General features: G+C 33.2%; 1 protein-coding gene across 1 annotated transcript in view; it reads right to left on the bottom strand.

Moving 5' to 3' along the window:
• LOC129743024 (uncharacterized) overlaps nt 1-20,215 on the bottom strand; it is a 95,964-nt gene that overhangs the window by 13,182 nt on the left and 62,567 nt on the right. Inside the window, exons 6-7 of the mRNA XM_055734969.1 lie at nt 15,183-15,259; nt 14,172-14,553 (exon numbers count right to left, since the gene is read on the bottom strand). Coding sequence (XP_055590944.1) covers nt 14,172-14,553; nt 15,183-15,259 — 459 coding nt within the window. The remainder of the gene's footprint in view (nt 1-14,171; nt 14,554-15,182; nt 15,260-20,215) is intronic.

Below are 20,215 nucleotides of genomic sequence, written 5' to 3'. Positions count from 1 at the left end.
TGAACGTTGGAAAAAACGAAATCTGACAAGAACAAGCAATCGACAAGTGAGTTTACACACGTTAAACCAGACTCTTAACAATGCTCATTGTAATTTTTGAAACTAATAAAATTCCAGTACCCTTGAGAAAGTTTTTTTCAGGTAGATATGAGTTTCTATATATAAATCGCATTTGAAACTTATAAAACACTAGCTGTTCCCATACGAACTCCGTTTCGCTTTCAACTTGTAATATGTTATGAACAGTTTGTAAGTCAGTGAAAGTCAGTAGCCAAATATTTTCCTGATGCATTTCCGAATTAATTGTTAAATTATAATTGCAAAAATTTTGAACAAACACCTCTTCTGTCGTCTGCTACTTCATTTGAAATCAGGAATTGATTGCCCGTGCCAAAAAAAAAAACCCCGTTTAAAAATTTCGAGTCGATCGTCGCATAACATCGCAATTATTGCCAAAAAGTTAAACTCCTTTTGGTGGCCTCTTATACAATCTTTTATATCTTAAGTCGATTGTTCGTCTCTGAAAATTACCGTGTGCAATTTTTCATCCCAATCCGATGTATGATAACGACGATATTGTAAGGTTTATATTGTAAGGTTAATATGGACGACCCTATTGCCGGCCCCTTACGCTGAATTCAATACCTGAAATCGATTGATCGTCCCTCAAAACTCTCGTGTACCAATTTTCATCTAAATAGATGTATAATAACGACAATATCGCAAAAACAGTGAATAGTTAATATGGACGACCCCTAAGGTCGACCTCTGACTTTAATTTGGATAAGTGAATTCAATTGTTTGTCCCAAATAACCCCTATGTGCCAATTTTCAACCCAATCCGATGTATAAAAACGGCAAAATGACAAAGATATTGAAAACTTAATATTAACAAACATCATTTCTTAGGAAGTTTGAATAGATTTGGCCTAATAGTTTTATCTTCAAAAGGTTTAACTGCTTTTTTATCTTTTCCATCCCTTATCTAATGAAAATATCTGTTGAAGATTATCCCACTTTTCAATATGGATGACTTTGTTGAGCATGTTGAAAACTCACTTTGCATGTTTTCAACTGCATAAACTCTGAATCTAATAAACTTTTCATTCTCTATGAGGAATTCCAAAAATTTAAAAATGGTTGACCCTCAAAGCCCCCCAGCGGCGGTAAAGAGCACTTTGAAAGCCACTACTATTCTAGTCAATATATTCCTAATAGGCTAGTTGTATTTTTCAATAAAATGTAGGCTAAAAATTGTATCCAAATATCTCGTACCGGTAGCATGTGCTTTGAACAGTAGAAGGTACTAAAAACACCCCCCAAAATTTTCACTTTCAAATTTTTAATGCTCAGCAAGCTTCGATTTGCTATCCCAACATGTGAGCTCTGGTGATGGTGAAAATAATCCCGCCAACGAAACGAACGGAAACAAAAGTCGGTTCACAAAATGGGTGCCATGACTTTTGGTTCGTGGGAATAAAACCGTTGTTGTATGGACGACCGCCTTCAAAAGGGGTCATCCGAAAATCTAAAAACATTTTTCATCATTCCTGGTCCTAATGAGCACCCATGCCAAATTTCAGCACTCTAGCTCTTAAGGCAGCTGAGCCTATTGAAGACAAACATACAAACGAACAAACAAACGGAAATTACTTTTTATATATATATAGATGTGAAATTTCTACTGAAAACGAACATTTCTAGAGTTTGTTTTGATTAAGTCGTATGAACCAATATAAACAAAACTGAGTTATCGACTGCAATTGATTGATGAAGATTCATTCTATAATAGGTAAAAACTTGGTTTCATTTGATCAATGAATAACTTTACTAAGTTGATTTTAATTTAGGACGTATATTGACTTTCTCATTTTTGAGTGCAATTTGGTTTTTGCGTCGTTTTGCGTTGCCATATTTTGCCGTGATGCAAAAGGACACAAAAAACATTTTGGCGAGTTGGTTCGTACGACGTTATGCATCGTCTTGAAAAGTTCATCAAAATTCGATAAAAATTCAAGCAAAAGGATAAAATCCGTCTGTAGGAGTGATCATATAGCTTTCCTAGCAAAATGAATAGCTGCGAAGTGCTGTTGGGTGAGTACAACGAAACTTTAATTTCCTCTTAGCATAGCCACTATTATTTTCTAATTACAGGGGCAGCCAAAATAATTATAAGCGCTGGATACCTTTTCGCACTCGTTGAACCAGCAAGTCCGTCAAAGGTGACGATCGCAAACGTCCAGGTAAAGTCCAAATTGGTAGTCCCACAAAGACATGAATTTTGATGCGCTTCAGCGGCAGCTTCCACGTATTCATCGGAGAGCAATATCGTTCGAACATTTCTTCAAGCAACTCCGAATAAAAATACCAAAGATTCGGGCAAAAGGAATTAGTATTATCAATCAAACTAATCGATTGACGAAGAGGACGTTTGTGCAAAACGAGAAATGCAATAAGTCGTAAGTACATCTTTATTGACAAGAACTAAATTAACGCAAGTTTTGAGTACAGCAACATGTTCTCCTTTATGATCTTCTTTGATTTTTGAATTTGCAAAAGAATTTGACCAACATTCGTAAAATTAGAATTAAAATTGTCATTTAAAACGTCAGCAGCGATTTTCTCGAAACACATCAAGTGGCTTATACGATCTAATCAAAACAAACTCTAGATTTAATTTGACCAAAAAAAGATTTCTATTGCGAAAAATCATTGAACAAATATAATCTTCACAGTGCAAAATAAAAATCAACTGTGATGTTACAATTTTTCAAAACAAAAAACATCAACAAAGCGGACCAACGTCTGTCCCAGGATATACCTGATATCCGATTGTGGTAGACAGATCCTGAAACGGATGACTATGAACAGACATAACAAAATCAAATAGAAAAATGGGTTGTCGTTTTATTGACGCACACTATGATAGTGCGGCAAATATTGTGATGAACTGTGGCAATTAAAGACACTGCGATATAGCGCAGCATTCGTTTGATGATTGGCCAGCCGTTGATTGCATGTAGTGGTATGTTGGGGGAATAAACGGAAAAGAATAAACTATTGGGATTGGGCCTGCTAAAAAGAATAAAGCCTGCTCTTTACTCTTACACAGATTTCCATAAGAATGACAGCTAATCGGAGTGAAATTGGAGTGAAGGCTATTTCTCTCTCTGTTTAACACACGAGAAATCGTATACCGGAACTGCGAGCGCGCCCATCGCCCATTACATGTATAAAGGACGGGTGAAAAAGACTTTAATCCAAGTCAGTTTGTAAACGAGTTTTGATTCGAAGTGATGTGTTTCTACAATTGGGAGATTACGGTATTGAGTCCTGAATCGAGACTACGAGACCGATTAACTCAACACGATGCATCAGATCGATGTCTTAGAGCTTACTTTGTAACTTCCCGAGAAAAAGTTAATTGGCTGCCGGATGACGAGTTTGAAAGGATCACCTGGATCACCAGCTTTATCTGGGAGGCGTTCAGATGAATTAGAAGGATATTCCGACGCTGACTGGACAAGCACGGTGCATGATGCAAGACCGGAAATCAAACTCTGGTTACCTGTTCAGGCTCGGTAGCGGTACCATTATGTAGAAAACCAAGTGGCAAAATTTCATGGATCATTCTTTAATCGAAGCAGAAAACATATCGCTAGTAAAAGGTTGCTAGGAACTTGTCTCTGATTGCGGAAACTGCTTCTTGACTTCGGTGAACCGGTGAAAGGTCGAATTTCGACGCGGTAAAGCAGAGCTGCATCCAATTGGTGATCGGAAAACTTAGTGGACGGAACGCAAGGTGATCTCACTTGAGAATAACCCAACAGAACAACTTCGATGCGAAGATGGGACTCCAACCACACCGTGACCCGAAAAGGAGTGAGCATAGCCTCAAAGCATCATATCGATCAATATACAAAACACACGTAAGTTGGCGATATTACTACGAGCTCACGCGTCTCTAGGTCAAACTCAGTATCCAGAAGGTGGACGGATACGCTGGGCAGGACATGTTGCGAGAATGCCGGACAACTGTCCTGCAAAACAGATATTCGCTACGAATCCGGTAGGAACGAAATGGGCAGGGGCGCAACGAGCGATGTGGTTAGACCAAGTGCAGCGTGATCTGGTGAACATGGAATGACCGAGAAATTGAAGAACGGTTGCCATGGGCCTAGTGAGTTTTTTGAATTATGTTCATCAAATATGTCGTGAAACGAAAAACTATGTTAATCTTCGTTTGCGGTTAGGGTTTATAAGACCCAAACTGTACTTTCCCAAATCGATATCTCAAGGACGGTTAAAGCTAGATACATGAAATTTTCTGACTTTTCCTTCAATGAGGAGCTCAACAATTTCTCACTTTTAGATTTTTGAATAGGGTTACCAGAGTCACCCAGAAAACGTAGCACAATTAGCTGGTAAGGATCATATAGACCCGGATTATTGTTGGGGTTATAAAATCAAAACTGCTAAACCAATTTTCATAAACACTACTGTAGTCGTCCAAATGTCTGATGCTTCTTAAAAATTTGAGTTTTAATTTTCATTTTTGAAAAACTTTTGATTGATATGAATTCAGATAGATTGATAGATTATAATAAAATTATAAAAGTGCTTGGTTTTACAGACCACAGTTGGTTATTTCAAAATTTCATTTTAAAAAATTGTGCAAACATTTTCTAACTATATTTTCACAAGGATCGAGGAATTTTGATCAAAAAATTGCCATTCTGTTCTATTACATTCAATTCCAACCGATGAATTAATCTGTGTTCGGCACAAAAACGCTAATCCGCTAATGTCTAATTAGTACGCAAAGCTTTTGGTAGCGGTATATTTTTGACGCTTAAATTTGATTCAGCTTGCGAATTAAAAAGGTCCGCTTTTTTTTGGTTTTGCTAACTGAAAACCGCAACTTCCATATATTGGTTTCAAACTCACGGAAGATTACTTATGGAAGTATACTTTAAGTAATTTATCAGGCTAAGAAGACATTGTATAGCATTATGATTCAAATATGCGCCCCAGATGTTGATTGTCTCATAAAAAAGTCTTAGTGGAAGAGTGCGTACTAGAGTCAAACGATAGGAATGTTTTTGGTCATCTTCCTTCTTTAAGTAAACTATTTGAGAGAGTTATTTTGAATAGAATGATGATTCACATTAATCAGAATTCTATTTTCCCTGATGAACAATTTGGTTTTCGTCATGGACATTCTACTACACATCAATTTTTGAGTGTAACTAATATGATTAACGCTAGCAAATCTGAAGATTGTTCAACTGGTGTTGCTCTTCTTGATATTGAAAAAGCTTTTGACAGTGTTCGGCACGAAGGTTTAGTAGCTAAATTAGCTCGATTTGATTTTCTTGCATATCTCACCAAAATTATTCAAAACTATTTGACTAGCCAAACCTTACAAGTAAGCTATCAAAATTCATGCTCTGAAAGGACACCCATTAAAGCTGGCGTCCCTCAGGGTAATAAACTTGGGCCAATTTTATACAATATTTTTACTTTTGATCTTCCTGATGTACCAGAAGGAAACGGTAGGAGATTATTTGCTGATGATACTTTGCTTTCAGTCAAAGGTCGAAATTTACGGGTGGTACGCAGTAGAATGCAACAAAATTTAAATTCCTTTTTGAATTACTTGAAAATGTGGAAAATTTCTCCTAACGCTTCCAAAACTCAACTTATTTTATTTCCCCATAAGCCAAGAGCAAATTTTTTAGAACCTAATGAAAATAATTCCATAACTTTTAATGGGGTTTAATTAGAATGGTCTGATCACGTGAAGAACTTGGGACTTACACTTGATCGGAATCTTACTTTCAAAAATCACATTGAAGATATTCAATCTAAATGTAATAAATACACTAAATCTCTTTATTCTCTCATCAACAGGAAATCCCGCCTATGTCTAAGGAATAACTTACTCATCTACAACCAGGTGTTCCGACCAGCGATAATGTATGCAGTTCCGATTTGGTCTAGCTGCTGCGCAACGAGGAAGAAAGCCATCCAGAGGATTCAGAACAAGGTTCTGAAAATGATTTTGCGGCTTCCACCTTGGCACAGCACCGAAGATCTTCATCGGATTGCGGACATTGAATCGATCGAAGAGATGGCCAACAAAATCATCTTCAACTTCAGAGGCAAATCGATGCAGTCTTCCATCGCAGAGATTCGTTCTCTTTACAATTAAGTTAGTTATTAAACTATAGGTTTAAGTTCATATATCAATTTTTTTTTCTGTACAGGATATTCTCCTATAAATCAAATAATTTATTGCTCTAGCAAATTCAAATCAAACAAACCATGTTTAAAATTTACTTAATCAATGAGTTGAACTGATCATAATTGATCTGAACACTTAATTAACTGGAATAATATAACTTGAATGTATAGATTAAAAGGCAAATAAAGACTTATTAAAAAAAAAAAAGGTTGCCAGATTGTCCGGTTTTATCCGGGTTTGACCGGATATTTAATAAAAAAAATTATAACAGTCCGGCCCGACCCGGTTGCCCGGATTTCATTGAAAAATCCCCTGCTTTTGCCCAGATTTTTTTCAATTTTTTGGCAAATACAATAAAAACAAATTGTATTTTAAATTTTTTATATTTATGCCTCCAAAACGAAATTTTTTTGAAAAATAACCATGAAACTTTTTTTGAAAATACAATCTAAAAGCTTTCGATGAGTTTTGATGAAAAAAATTTTTTTTTCAATTTTTTTTCTTGATTTTTGTTGAGTAATTTCTGGGTTTTGACAAAATTTGCCCGGATATTGCCCGGATTTTTGGTCATCAGTTTGGAAATCAAATGCGCGGAAATCATTTTAAATATCTATCCGGTCATTTTTCTAAATCAGAAAATTTTTGTTGGTGATAAAGGTATTCAAAAACATAAGAATTAAATTTTGCTCAAATCAGAGTTTTCATTTTTGAGAAATTTCTAAACACTTCCCTTCCGCAATGTTTGCACGTGATTAATAACCAATTATTTGAAGATACCAGAAACTATTTTCTACGCAGACAAAATGGCTATTTGAAGACAGTATACTCATCTCCTGATCTTTTACACGTTTTAAAGGTTTTGTATTCCCTGGGAAAACATTTGAAAAAAAAAATCGAATCATAGGGGCTCCCCGAGAAAAAATGCCCCGGGCCCCCCGATGGCTTAATCCGGCTCTGGAATTAAGCAAAGAGAATCCAAGTTCTAAAAGAAAATATTTACGTTTGACAATGCATATCTCATAAGAATTATACATTTCTATCACGTAAATGTTAAAGAGATGAAAATTGGTTAAAGGTTTAGCTTCGGACTGGATACAAAAAATTTGGACTGGATAAAAAAATGTGTACTAAAATAAATGAGATACAACCATAATTCATGCTAAAAATAGTTGATATCTTTGAGATGTTAGAAGTTTTAACCAATTATAGGCCCTATTACATAAGACGAGTCACGAGTCATTTTACTCGAGTGAGTTATTTTGGCACTTCAGTAGTCGAGTCGAGTCGAACACTGGAATTAATGAAGAAGGGACTGATAGGGTGACCAATTCTAGTTTGAAATTATACAATTTCAACATATTGAGGACCAAATTTGAGATATATCGACTTTTACTTTAAGCTTTTTGTTAATATGAGCACAACTACTCTGAGATGTTAAATTTAATTGTCTGTTGTCAAACAACAGACAGCGAATAAAAGTACGACGATCGCTGAGTCCACTGAGGAGGAGCGAAACGCAAAAGAAGCTCGAAACGTTTTGACCAACTGGCAAGTAGGGTGATTTGCCAAACGTTGTCCCCTTACCCATTGTTGCACACCATGACTTAAATGGTCGCTATTTCAGCTATTTTTAAACTTCTTCCCGAAAATAATACTGAATCATGTTAATTGGAATGTTTACTAATAAATTGAGGCGTTTTACGATATTTTCTGCTGTAAAATATGCATCTACCCAAAGCTTTAATTTTTCATGTTTTTTTCGCACGATTTTTGTGCAAATTGTTAAACAAAACCTTAAGATTCCTTTTACGGCAAATAAGGTTTTGCGTCAAAACAAAGCATTTTTCGTGTCGGGGTTCTTTACGAAACGTTTGTTGGACAATTTTAACACCATGATTTTGGGAAAAAAAATACGATCCATACATAGCCAGAGTAAATATCGGATCGTGCAACAATTGGTCCGCTCAATCCCCTTCTGTCCTATTGTTGTACATAAGTCCACTGCAAGATTTGTATGGAAATTTCAAATTTATTAATTTGTATACATCCAAAACCTTTGTTTGCTTGTATTCACTGCCAAAAATAGCAATAATTTTCTTTGGAAAATTAGTCCTGATTAAGCGCAACGTGTTTTGATTTGTACGGGAAATGAAAATTTTCATTCAAAAATCATCAGAGATGTACTAAAAATTCAAAAACTTTATTTTTTTGATTTTTGAAATATTTTTTGGCACTTGCAATACATTTCATGTGAACAAAATCAAATCCTTACTTGTACTTCAGCAATGAAAAATTTAAATTTTAGTGATTTTGTTGCTTATTTGAAAGCTGTTCAACCGCAGGATGGAAATAAAAACTCGCAATCAACTGCTTTTCATAGCCAATGAGTTTGTTGATTTATATAACCTTCGCAAAACCATGTCATAAAATTATTGAAAGCTCCAGCAAGCAATACCTGCAGTTTTACAATACTTTCATTTTTTATTTTGAAATGGTTATAACTTTTTTCGTAAAATGTTTTTTTTTGCATTTGCGCATATTGGCAAAAACTGAAGCTTGAGAATAGGTAAAATCATAAAATCAATATTTTATCAAAGACAAACTTCCTTTCAAGCTTATTTGAATTTTCTGAATGATTTCATTTGCAAAAATTTGTTGCAAAAATTTTGCATACAAATTTCCATACAAAATTGAACACGTTCAACGTCGTTCATTGATTACATGCAAGTGAAAAAATCCCGAATTGTCTTTTAATATAACATTTTTTTGCTAAAAAAGTGAATAATTAGGTTTAACTATTAATTTCTGTGCTCTAATTAACTGTTTTCCACTCAGAATTTTCATATTTTGTGCACTCAATGTTGATTTTCAATAATTCAACATTTATTCAAAGACACTTCATATTTCCATGAAAATATTTTTTCTATCTTCAAATATTAAAATTGAAATTTTGAAATAATTAATTTCGTTGAAAAACATATCTATGTATTAAAAAGTCGGACAACTAGCAATGTCCGAAAAGTATCAAAGTCACTTAAACTGCTTTGGCTTTGAGGGAGTACTTTTTTATCAGATTTATTTTGAAATATTTTATCCCGACCATTCACTCAACTTTTTTTGCAAAGTTTCTTAAGTTTGTTCTAAAAATCCTGTTTCTCATGTTTCGAGACGAGAAATTTAAAAGAACTGTATTTCATGTCAACAGAGAAACAAACAGTCATAACTTCTTGATCAAAACAGTTTTTCAGCCGGAAAATTGTTTGGAAGGGTTGCAATGTGAAGTGATTATTTCTTGACATTTATAACAAATAACCCCACTTTCATGAAAAGATATTCAAAATATATTAACCTTTTGAAAAGATACATATATTCAATAAATCAGACAAACCATCTGAAATTTTGGGCGTGGTTGAGTCCATTTTTAAGCTTAAAACTAGCTGACCCGGTAAACTTCGCTTTACCTTCTAAAGTATAAATCGTAATAAATGTTTAATTTCATCTACACGTCCTTAACTGCATTCTTATGGAAATCGTTACAAATAATGTTGAATTTGTATTGGGACCACCATCCATAAAAAGTGAGATCCTTGAGACTATTATACAAACCATCTCTGACCCAAAAAACCCTCGGATACCAAATTTCACTTCATTTCGACCGACCATTCATACGTGATGTCGTTACTAAGAAATTGCCTCCATTTTTATATATAAGATTAATATTCATTATGTAAAAATCGATCGACTTCCAAGTGAGTCCTAAAGCAATTATTTTATAAAATCCCATTTTCTTTATAGGGATTAAGGGAAGCAAAACAGAATGAGTCCTTTTTTCTTTCCTCCTGTAAATGGGCACTTTAAAAAAGTTTTAAATTCCTTTCAATTCCTTCTATGGGATTTCAATGAAACAAAATTGTATATTGGTAGGAGAAATATAAAGAAAAAGCTCAATACTGGGCAAATAAGGTCAAATAACACCTCACTCAGATGACTCCGGTTAAATCATTCGGCAGATTTGAGTTTCTGAGGTAATTTCACGTGTGATAAAAGATATTCCAGACTTTCAAACCGACGGCTTCGAGTTTTTTTCGATTTTGGGTCTGAATTTTCCCATTGTGCATTGAACGGTTTGTATGGAAGACCCCCCATCAAAAGGGGCCGTGTTCAAATTGGATTTCATTTGAACTAGAAGTTCTCATAAGAAGCTTCCTTAACAAATATCAGTCTGATTGATATATAGGGTAAGTGAGCCTAATTTCGCTATATTTTGTCAGAGGTTTTTAGGTTTGATATTATTTCGCCGAATCTTTAATACTTAGATATAAAATTTTTTGGTTACTTAGTTTCAAATTTTTTTCTGAACTCTATTTTGGTTAGAAATATTTATTTCAAGCCTTAACTTACGAAAAATATCATGTTTTATAAAGTGTTTCGATGTTCCTAATTTGGCACTAATTGTTCCTAATGTTAACATATGAGTGTTCCTAATGTTAACATACAAAGAAAAATGTATCAGCGTACCCAATACTACACTATTTGTTCCTGATTTTGCATATGGGTCTGTTTTTTTAATACTTAAATAAGAAAAATCTCAAAACTCACCTTTTTATGAATTTTGCAACGGTTATGGAATATGAATAAAGAAACAATCACTATTTAAATCCTACTAAATATTCCTTTACGCTAGTTTGGAGAAAGTAGTGGATGTTGAGCTTATTCAAATTTAAAATTTACCTTTTTCAATGGATACATTTATTATATTTAAAAAATTAGAAAATTCATTGTAATGGATACAAATAAGTACAGTCAAACAGAGCATTGCAACATTTGTGTACCACAAAATTTATTTAACTTTTATTTTAATATAATGTAATAAAATTATCATTTAAGGGGGGGGGGTAGGGTCTAACACTTTCAAAAAATCGATTTTTTTATTTTTTTATTTTCTTATTGTAAAACATTTCAAGAATGTTGTGTCAAATTTTCAAGTCAATTGAAGCAAAACTGTAGAAGTTATGGGCCTTTATCTCCTCCTATCTAATACTGCAAGAAAGCAAGAGCAGAAACTTCAAACGCGTTTTTCTCGAAAGCACATTTTTAAAGTCCGTGGACATCGTCATTTGAAAACTACTTATCCGATTCTTTTCAAATTTGGAACATATTTTCTACATATAAAATACCAGACCCCAATGTTTTTCTTTTTTGATTTTCTTACTTTGGGGAGATTTTAGAGATGAAAAATGGCGGATTTTTAAGTAAAAAATCGTAGTTTTTACTTCAAACAGCCACAAAAATTTCATAAAAATATTTTTAAGTTAAATAAAAACGTTGGGGTCCAGAAAAACATCTATTTAAAATATTTTGCTCTGATTTTTTGACTTCAGATGATTCTGTGCTGAGATAGAGTGTCCACCGCAAATCCTGTTTTTTAAAAGGCATCCTCGAAAATGCTTCGTCACCGGCTCATTTTTCAATATTTTTCTACGAAAAAATTACTAAATGTTCTTTTAACAATGCTTTGTATAATGCAAACAATTTGAATACATTTGTTTGAACGATAGCTCTAGAAAAAAATCGTGAAAATAGTGTTTTTTTATACCCGTTAGACCCTACCCCCCCCTTAATGATAACAAAACGATGATAGTTTCTGACATCGTGAGATAGTTTTTTGAAGTATTTCATAGAAAATTTGAAAAATCGAAATTTTTACATTTTTCGATGCCGTAAAAAACTTTACACAATTTGACGGATTAACTTAATGATATTACCTACAAACTTTGTTTGGATTTTATTATCCTATATCAACACTGTTGGTGTAGAAATATTTTTCGAACTATCATTTAATTTTTTTAAATTATTAATTTAATTTAATTAATTTTTTAAAATATTTTTGAAATTCCGTTACCAGTCTGGGCTAAAATGCATCGACATGCAAATCAATGATTCACAGTTTAAATCTTGTCTCCATATGCTAGAATTTGATGTAATTTTTTTGTAGTATTCTTTATCCCTAAATGTATTCAGCACCCTTATGCTTTCTTTTTAAAAAAAATCTTTGACAGAAAAAATATAAACTTTTATTCTAACAAAATCAAAAATAACTGCAAATCGTGATTTTTGCAAATATGTCAAAAACTATAACTATTAAAACTTTTTTTTTATTTTTCATTAAAAACAAAGGTTTTAGCAACTTACCCCTTTTTCTTGATAGGGTGAAAATCGCATGTTTTGTAAATTTAAAATAACTGGTGGAACCAATTTTTCTTCTGACTACGTTAATTTGATGTCCCATTAACCTTAAAACTTTTGATGTACAAACAGTAGGATTATCAGTGGACATTAGGTTTTTAGAAGCCATTGAAGTTGAGAAGTGTTGCATGATGCCCCAAATGACGGTATACAACGTATTTAATTGAGAGTTTTTCTTAATGTTTCCTTTCGATTCTGTTTTCGTTAAGAAGCTCTCTGTTAGTTGATGATTTCCTTCTCTGTCGCGAAGGGCGCGTTCTTTACAACCTGGCAAAAATATTGTTTCAACAGTTTTAGCTTTGAGATATACTGAAGCAAAAAAAATCATGTTTTATCAGTTCAAAACATTTTATTTTAACAGATCGTTGAAAATTATGTTAAAACAGAATTCTATCAATCAAATTTATTTCAAATACATTCTATGACTTTGATATAGTTTGGAAAACTTTGACTATGTCCATAATTAGGAACACATTGAAAATAGTGTTCCTAATTGTGGACATATGCTTTTTTGAGTTTTTACACGAAAAAACATGGTTCTAACATACTTATTACCTAAATCATGATAAAAAACAATCCGACGAAAAATTTCAAAAAAATCGGTTGACAAATTCAGCTTTAATCTTCTATTTCCAAAAAGTTGTTTTTTAAGAAATTTGCTAACAATTCCATTCAATTTGGACATATTTTGAAACAATCCGGATTTAACGAAAAATCCAGTGAGTTAGAAAACTAATTTGTTTGTAAAATGAAAGTTAAAATTATCCTTTACATTATCATTTTTTTGATAATTGTGATAAGTGAAAAATAACGTCAAAAACAGGCAAAATCGAACAGTATGTTAACATTAGGTACACATGCCAAATTAGGAACACTTACCCTAATTGCTGAGCCTTAAGAAGGTTTTTAAAATGTTCAACCATTGGAAACAATTGCACAACATTAGGCACGATGTAAATTTTGCCTGTGCAACTATTAGGCACAAACAAGCTGTTTTGAATGATTTTTTTAAATTTTTGTGTCACTATTTCCGATGACTTGAACTTTTGGATCTTGTTGACCAATCCTGTATGAGTGCAATTGACAAAAAAATCGAGTGAATTCGATTGAAATGACTAGAATACAGCATAAAAACCAAAATCATGAGCTTAGCTGTTCAACGATTGGCAAATCACCCTAGTTTCGATTTAATTCTCGCCGAAAAAAGTCGATGAAAACAACAAACAATTCAACACTGCGATTAACCAGTTAATTAAATATTGAATTTGTACATCTATTCTGCTGGACCTTAAATGTGGATAAATTTGATCTTCATTGAAGGTGCAGCAGAATAGATGTATAAACTCAATACTTAAACTTCCTCTTTACCGCTATTTAGAATTGTTTCAAATACCATTACATAATATACTCCACCAAACAACAAAAACACAGTATCATCCCAGAGAAAGAAAATCCCGAAAAAAACACATGTTTTCATTTGTGCCAATGAATGGATGAAGTGAACTAAACTCGAAAAATTTACAAATTCGCTAGTCAGATATTGTTTGAGTTTCACCAGTATGCGAAAGGCAATAAATGACAAGGGATAGAATTAATCTAAGAAGTTTAAACTGACTTTTCTCACAAGTTACATATTGTCAATTCCGTCGAGCGAAAATGGCCTTAAATAGAAACTTACCACGAGTAGAACCGATAGCTGGACTGCTTCTCAATAACCCGACGCAACTGCTCCAGCTTGTCCAGGACCCGGGCAATCACCTTGACGCGTAATCGATACCCGTTGTGGAAGAAGTTGTGCAGCGCGCCCTTGAAGCCATCCTCGTTCAGCTCCCGGCCCCAGTATTTGTCCTTCTTGACGTAGTGGTCAATGTCGGCCTGGTAGGCTTGCATGCCGCACAATCTTACCCCGAGGGAAGCGCTGGTGCTGGCCGCACATTTGGCCATCTGCTTGCTGCGCTTCTCGGCCGAGGCGTCGTCCCCGTGCTGCCGGGTGCCCATCTTGAGATCCAGGATACAGGGCTGCCGATACGATGAGGTTATGTTCTCCAGCATCAGGAAATCTAACGTTTTCGAAATTGACGGATGAAAGAAAACAAAGTTTAATTTTAGCATAATTATATCAGAGACACACGACTGTGAGTGATATGAAAAAACGTAAGAGCATCCTTCATTTGAAAAAAAAATCAAAACAAAAAAAAAACAGATGTTTGAATCCCGCGGAAAAAACGATAAGCTCGCACTGATGAAGAGACAAGAAAGCTGCTGCTTCTGCTGGACGAAAACGAAAAAAAAAAAATGATTGGCCAAAAACAAAAAGCCGACAGACATGAAACCGGAGGATAAGCTCAATTTCGAAATCGAAATCCGGTAGCTAAACCAGTTTGGCTCAGCAGGAATGATAAATAATTCATGGATCGTAAAAAAATTCGATATCCCTCCGAAATCTGGTTTAATCTCTATCGGCTTAAACTCGATTAGCTAGCTAGCTGGGCGGCCGGTGGATGTTTTATCAATGTTTCGCTCTTGATTTTGGAGATGTTGGTAAATGTTAAAGTAGAGACGAGAGTATCGCTGAAGCTCTGACGATGATGGGTGGTGATGGTTGGTTGTGGCGGTCGATCCCGGGGACTCTAATTCCCAGGTTTTTTTTTTTCGTTTGGCTTGGCTTCGATGGCCCTTGGATACTAACATTGTTTGTTGGAGTTGTCGATCTGTGAAATACTTTTCAACACCTCGGAAGGTATTCCGTTCTTGTGAATTTTCATCCTGGAATGAGAGTAGAAAATCAAAAGGGAAAAAAGAACCATTAGTCGCTGGCTGATCGGGGTTGTGTAGTTTTATGCTTATGTTTGAATATAGATTCGATTACTGATAGGATATGTAGCTTAGATGGACAGGAAGCCGACACAGTAAAACACAAACATGATGCCAATGTTCGCTTGTTGGTTGAATGATCATGGAATCTGTGAAAATGATTGATTCTCATCGCTCGACTCAGTTGACATTCTTCGGATAATATTAAGCTTAAAATGTTCCATTTCTTGTCGTAGAACATAGGGAAAGACAGTCTCAACTTTCCCTCAATGCTTAAAGTTTGTCAAAAATTCAACGATATTGCATTGAAAACTATCTACTTTTAAACACAAAATTTTGTTAAATTTATAACATCCTTTAGCGTAAAAATTGCGAATTACACACAATCAGTACTCACTATATATCTAATAAAATTAAAAAAAAACTTATTCACCACTTTATCAGTGCTAATACACATCTAACATCGATATTCTTAATCGTTTTGCCGAAAAGTTACATCACATCCAATGCAAATTTCTATCTACAATCTCAATAAATTCGTAACTGCTTGTTTGAGGACCTGTAATAATACTTATCTTATGTGATTTTGTCAGAAATTCAAATCTGCAGTGGTTATGTACATGCATCACAAACCCATTTTCTTAGCGATTTTAATCAATCAACTTTAAAGAAGGGTAGATTCTGATACCAAAAAAGGCATATTTGTGCGTACATTAGTCGATCGATCTACATTTCTGAACGTTGAGAGTGCATTCTTAAGCTTCAAATCGATGTTAATTTGAGTAAAAAGCTATCAACATTCAAGTGAGATATAAAGCAATTATTTGATAAAACAACAAACCTACTCTTCATAGAGGTAGAAAGGGATATTTTTTCATAGATGTGTTCAACTGTAAATGATTTTGAGTGTTTTTTTTTTAGATTATTTCAGTTCATTCAACAAAATTGAAATGACTTAAAATTTCCTGATGCTAGGACAAATAAGAAAGGTTTTTTTTCTGGGTAATTTATACAAAATAAACTTTCATTCAGATATCTCCGGTCAAAACCAACGGAAAATTAAAATTTTAATTATTTTAGATCCTCAGGGTACGGACACAGCGAGTGCGAAGTAAGAACCGAAGCGAAATGTTCATTCACCGGGCGAATTTGAAGCTCGAAGCGATTACGAAGCGATTCAACATTAAAAAAAAATCCAAAAATAATCACACGTGAAAAAGTCATTGAAAATTAGTTACACCTTCTTTGCACCAACCGAGTAAAAAAATCCGCGTTTATTCCAAAAAACTGCGTAAAAAAGACCTTGCGAATTCCAGAAATCTCAAGGAAATGAATACACGGCGCCTTGTGTGTACCTTGTGAGGACGTCAGAAAATAGATTTTCGATTTCATTTTGAAATTCAAGATGGCGGCTTCCGCCTAACGTCAAACTGGTTTAAATGCCTGAAAATCGCATTCAACACTCACAATATGGATATTGGTTGAAAGGACTCAATGAGTAGAAGTCGTCTTTCGCTGTCTGAAGTTATGGCACGCCATCTTGAAATTAAATATGGCGGCTTCCGGAACTGTAAAATATTGTAAATGACTGAGATCACATGCAATAAATTTAACAAACATATAAGAAAATTATGAAAAATATGGCAAAAACATGACAATATTATGACAAAAAACATTAAAAAAAACCCTGACAAAAAAATACGAAAATGATGTGAACTAATGTGATAAAAATATGATGAATTTGACAGTATAACGCAGCCGTCCGTAGCATAGCGAATACATAGTACACTTTCTGTGGGTTGATGGTGTTAGCAGTTGTAAGATGCTATCCATCATATCCTCGAAAGAGGAACGACTTAGTGTTAAGTTTATGGGTTTTCTTCGAGAAAACATCAAGTTTCATTGAGATCCAATATGTGTTTGTGGTCGTTTAAAAAAAAATCATTAATACACGGCCATTAAAATCTTATAGTTAAAAAAAAAAACGACAAAAATTTAACAAAGCCATGATCAAAATATAAACAAATAGTATAAAATATGACAGATGACTGGAATTTGACAATAAAATAAAAATAAAAAATCAGACAAAACTATAAAAAAAATTACAAATGTGATAAAAATTTGTCAAAATGTGAAAAAAACTATGACAAAAATAACAAAATTGTCAATATTTTGTTATAGTTTTGTCAGATTTTTGTCACTTTCTTGTTAATTTTTGTCATAATTTTGTTATTTTTTTGTTTGTTTTTTTTTTGACATAATTCTGTCAGATTTTTCTCATTTAATTGTCAAAGTTTTGTCTTTTTGTCTACTGATTTAAGTCGTTTTTACACTGAGCCCTATCACAAGCTCATTGTATGCATTGGTTATCCACCATGAGCAGGGTCGTAGGAAGAATTGCCACATAAAGAGAGGTTTTGGTGACAACATTTTTGCTTGAAAAAAAAAAATACATATAAAATAGTAAAAAAAATGGTTTATCTCATTATTCAGCTTAAGTACTTTTATATAAAAAAGAAATAAGTCCTTAAACTTTCCGATTTTTTTTAAAAATGAGGGCTTTATTTGGAAGAAAAACTTTGGTGAAAATGTACCAAATATTAAGGAATAAAAGGCAAAGATTAAGGTTTAGGTTAAAACCAGATTTATTTTCCACTCCTGTAAACTCGATACATTCAGATTTTTGTTTAAATCTTTGTTTTTGAAATATCTTCAATATAAATAATGTTAAACAACAAACCAATAAAATATATTTCCAGCTGAATTTTCCTGAACCAGAAGATTAAGTACAAGATCAACAAAAATTTTCACTTATTATTATATTTCATTATTAAGATCCTGTGAAAAAAAAATTAAATTAAAATTTAGATTTTCAAAAAATCTTGAAAATGAATTCAGATTTTATTTTATAATACTGATTTTCACCTGTTTTGTGTTTTTTTCTTTGGCAATTTTGAATTTTAATTCCGAGTCAGAATGCATTTTAAACCTAAATAAAAATTCTGAATTCCTGAATCTAAATCACGAAACAAAAATTCCCAATAATTACGAACCGAAAAGGACATTTTATAACAGAAAACTCAAATAGAAATCTCTTATTTGAATTATGAATCTTTGATTTTCTATATGAATTTTTTCTTCAATTATTTATTCGTAATTCATCAAGTGAATCTGAATGAAAATTCCGAATGTTGAATCTCTGATATTTTAATTCTGGATCACCATTATGGAACTTTTTAAAGCTTAAATTCTGCATTAGATTTAAGAGTAAAAATTTCAATTCGAAATCCTAAAAATGGTTTGTAATTTTAAATATTTTCTTTCAATATTCCGGTAGGATGAATTTGGAACATGGAAAATGAATCTAATTTTGGTTTCAAATGCAAAACCAAGATTCGAATCAGGATTTTGTCCCAATGATGAATCGAACTGAAAATCAAGAATAATAAACTGGGTACAGATACCAAAATCCTATCACAGGCAACAAATTTTGATTTTTTTTTAAATACGGAACCAGAAAATCGGAAATGATTCAAATCTAAGCTATTTTTCTGATATCTAAATGAATGATATTTCTAAAATCTGGGCATTCGATTTAAAAGTTTACAACCCACAATGTGGGCAATATCTAGCCAAATCAGGGGAATTCTTAGATTAAAATTATGAAGAAAAACTTCGAATTTTTTTTAAATATTTTTTATTGTTTTTTTTCGATTTTGTCATATTTGTTAATTTTTTGTCATTTTTTCTATTCCATTTTTTCATAATTTTGTCAGATTTTCGTCATTATTTTATCATAACTTTGTCATATTCTTACCACTTTTGCCATTTTTTTTTCAGAAGTTTTATGATATGTTTGTCACATTTTCGTTATTTTATAGTAATTTTTTGTAAAAATTTTATTACATTGGTAATTTTGTTATCAAATATTTGCCTTAACTTTTTCATAGTTCAATCAGGTTTTTGTGATTTTTTGCTGAATTTTGATCATAATTTTGTCATATTTGACAAAATTTTGCCATTTTTTTTATCACATTTACCATACTTGTCTTATTTTCGAGATAATTTTTTCATTTTTCACCACATATGTCATTTTTTATCAAAAGTTTTGTAATTTGATTCTTTTTCATTTGTCATATTTGTGTCATATTTCTCACAGATTTTGTCATTTGCAGCAAAATAAATACGAATTTTAAAAAGTGTATGTCCGGATGAACTCTGGATGAAATCGCGCGATCGAGGCGGGTTTACGCGCGATAAATTGCTTGCATTGTTGCTGGTCGATGAAGTTTTCAACGTGTTTTAATGAGAAGCGGTTTTCGCGCGATTTGGAAATTTGCTTCGCGCTAACTGAGTCCTCGACCTCAAACCTGCGACTTCGAATTGTTGGGACTCGTGATTCAAGTTTTCCAATATGCATAAAAATCTCGAAGCGAATAGGCTTTGTGCCACATTTATAATATGTATTGAATTTATTTTCTCACCCTTGGGTTCCTCAGATAAATGAAGGAAACTACCGGAGGCAAAAAGGCTGGGTACAATTTGCTCTTAGGTTTGTTTGGATAACGTAGTGCTGCTAAGCCTACCCCTTTTCTGACTATTTATACTTAAGATCATTTTAAAACATTGTGTTGGGAGGACCGCTTAGTTAAATCTTAAGAAAAATGTTTGATGGGAGCACCATTTTTAAAAGGTTGTTTGGGAGAACCACTCTATACAAGCACTTTCGAGAGGAACATTTCGTAGAAGCTTATTTAAGGATAGTGCGTCTAAAGCACCAATAAGTACCTACCAGTTTTTTTGAAAAGTGTACTGGGAGGACCGCTTATTAAAGCCTAATAAATTATAAAAAAGTGTAAAACGAGAACCACTTTAAATAAGCAGCATCGGGAGGATCATTCAGTAGAA

The sequence above is a fragment of the Uranotaenia lowii genome, chromosome 2, assembly GCF_029784155.1.
Source record: "Uranotaenia lowii strain MFRU-FL chromosome 2, ASM2978415v1, whole genome shotgun sequence".
Classification (NCBI taxonomy): domain Eukaryota; kingdom Metazoa; phylum Arthropoda; class Insecta; order Diptera; family Culicidae; genus Uranotaenia; species Uranotaenia lowii.
Note: the sequence above shows the minus strand (reverse complement) of the source record. Positions and strands in the feature narration are given on the sequence as shown.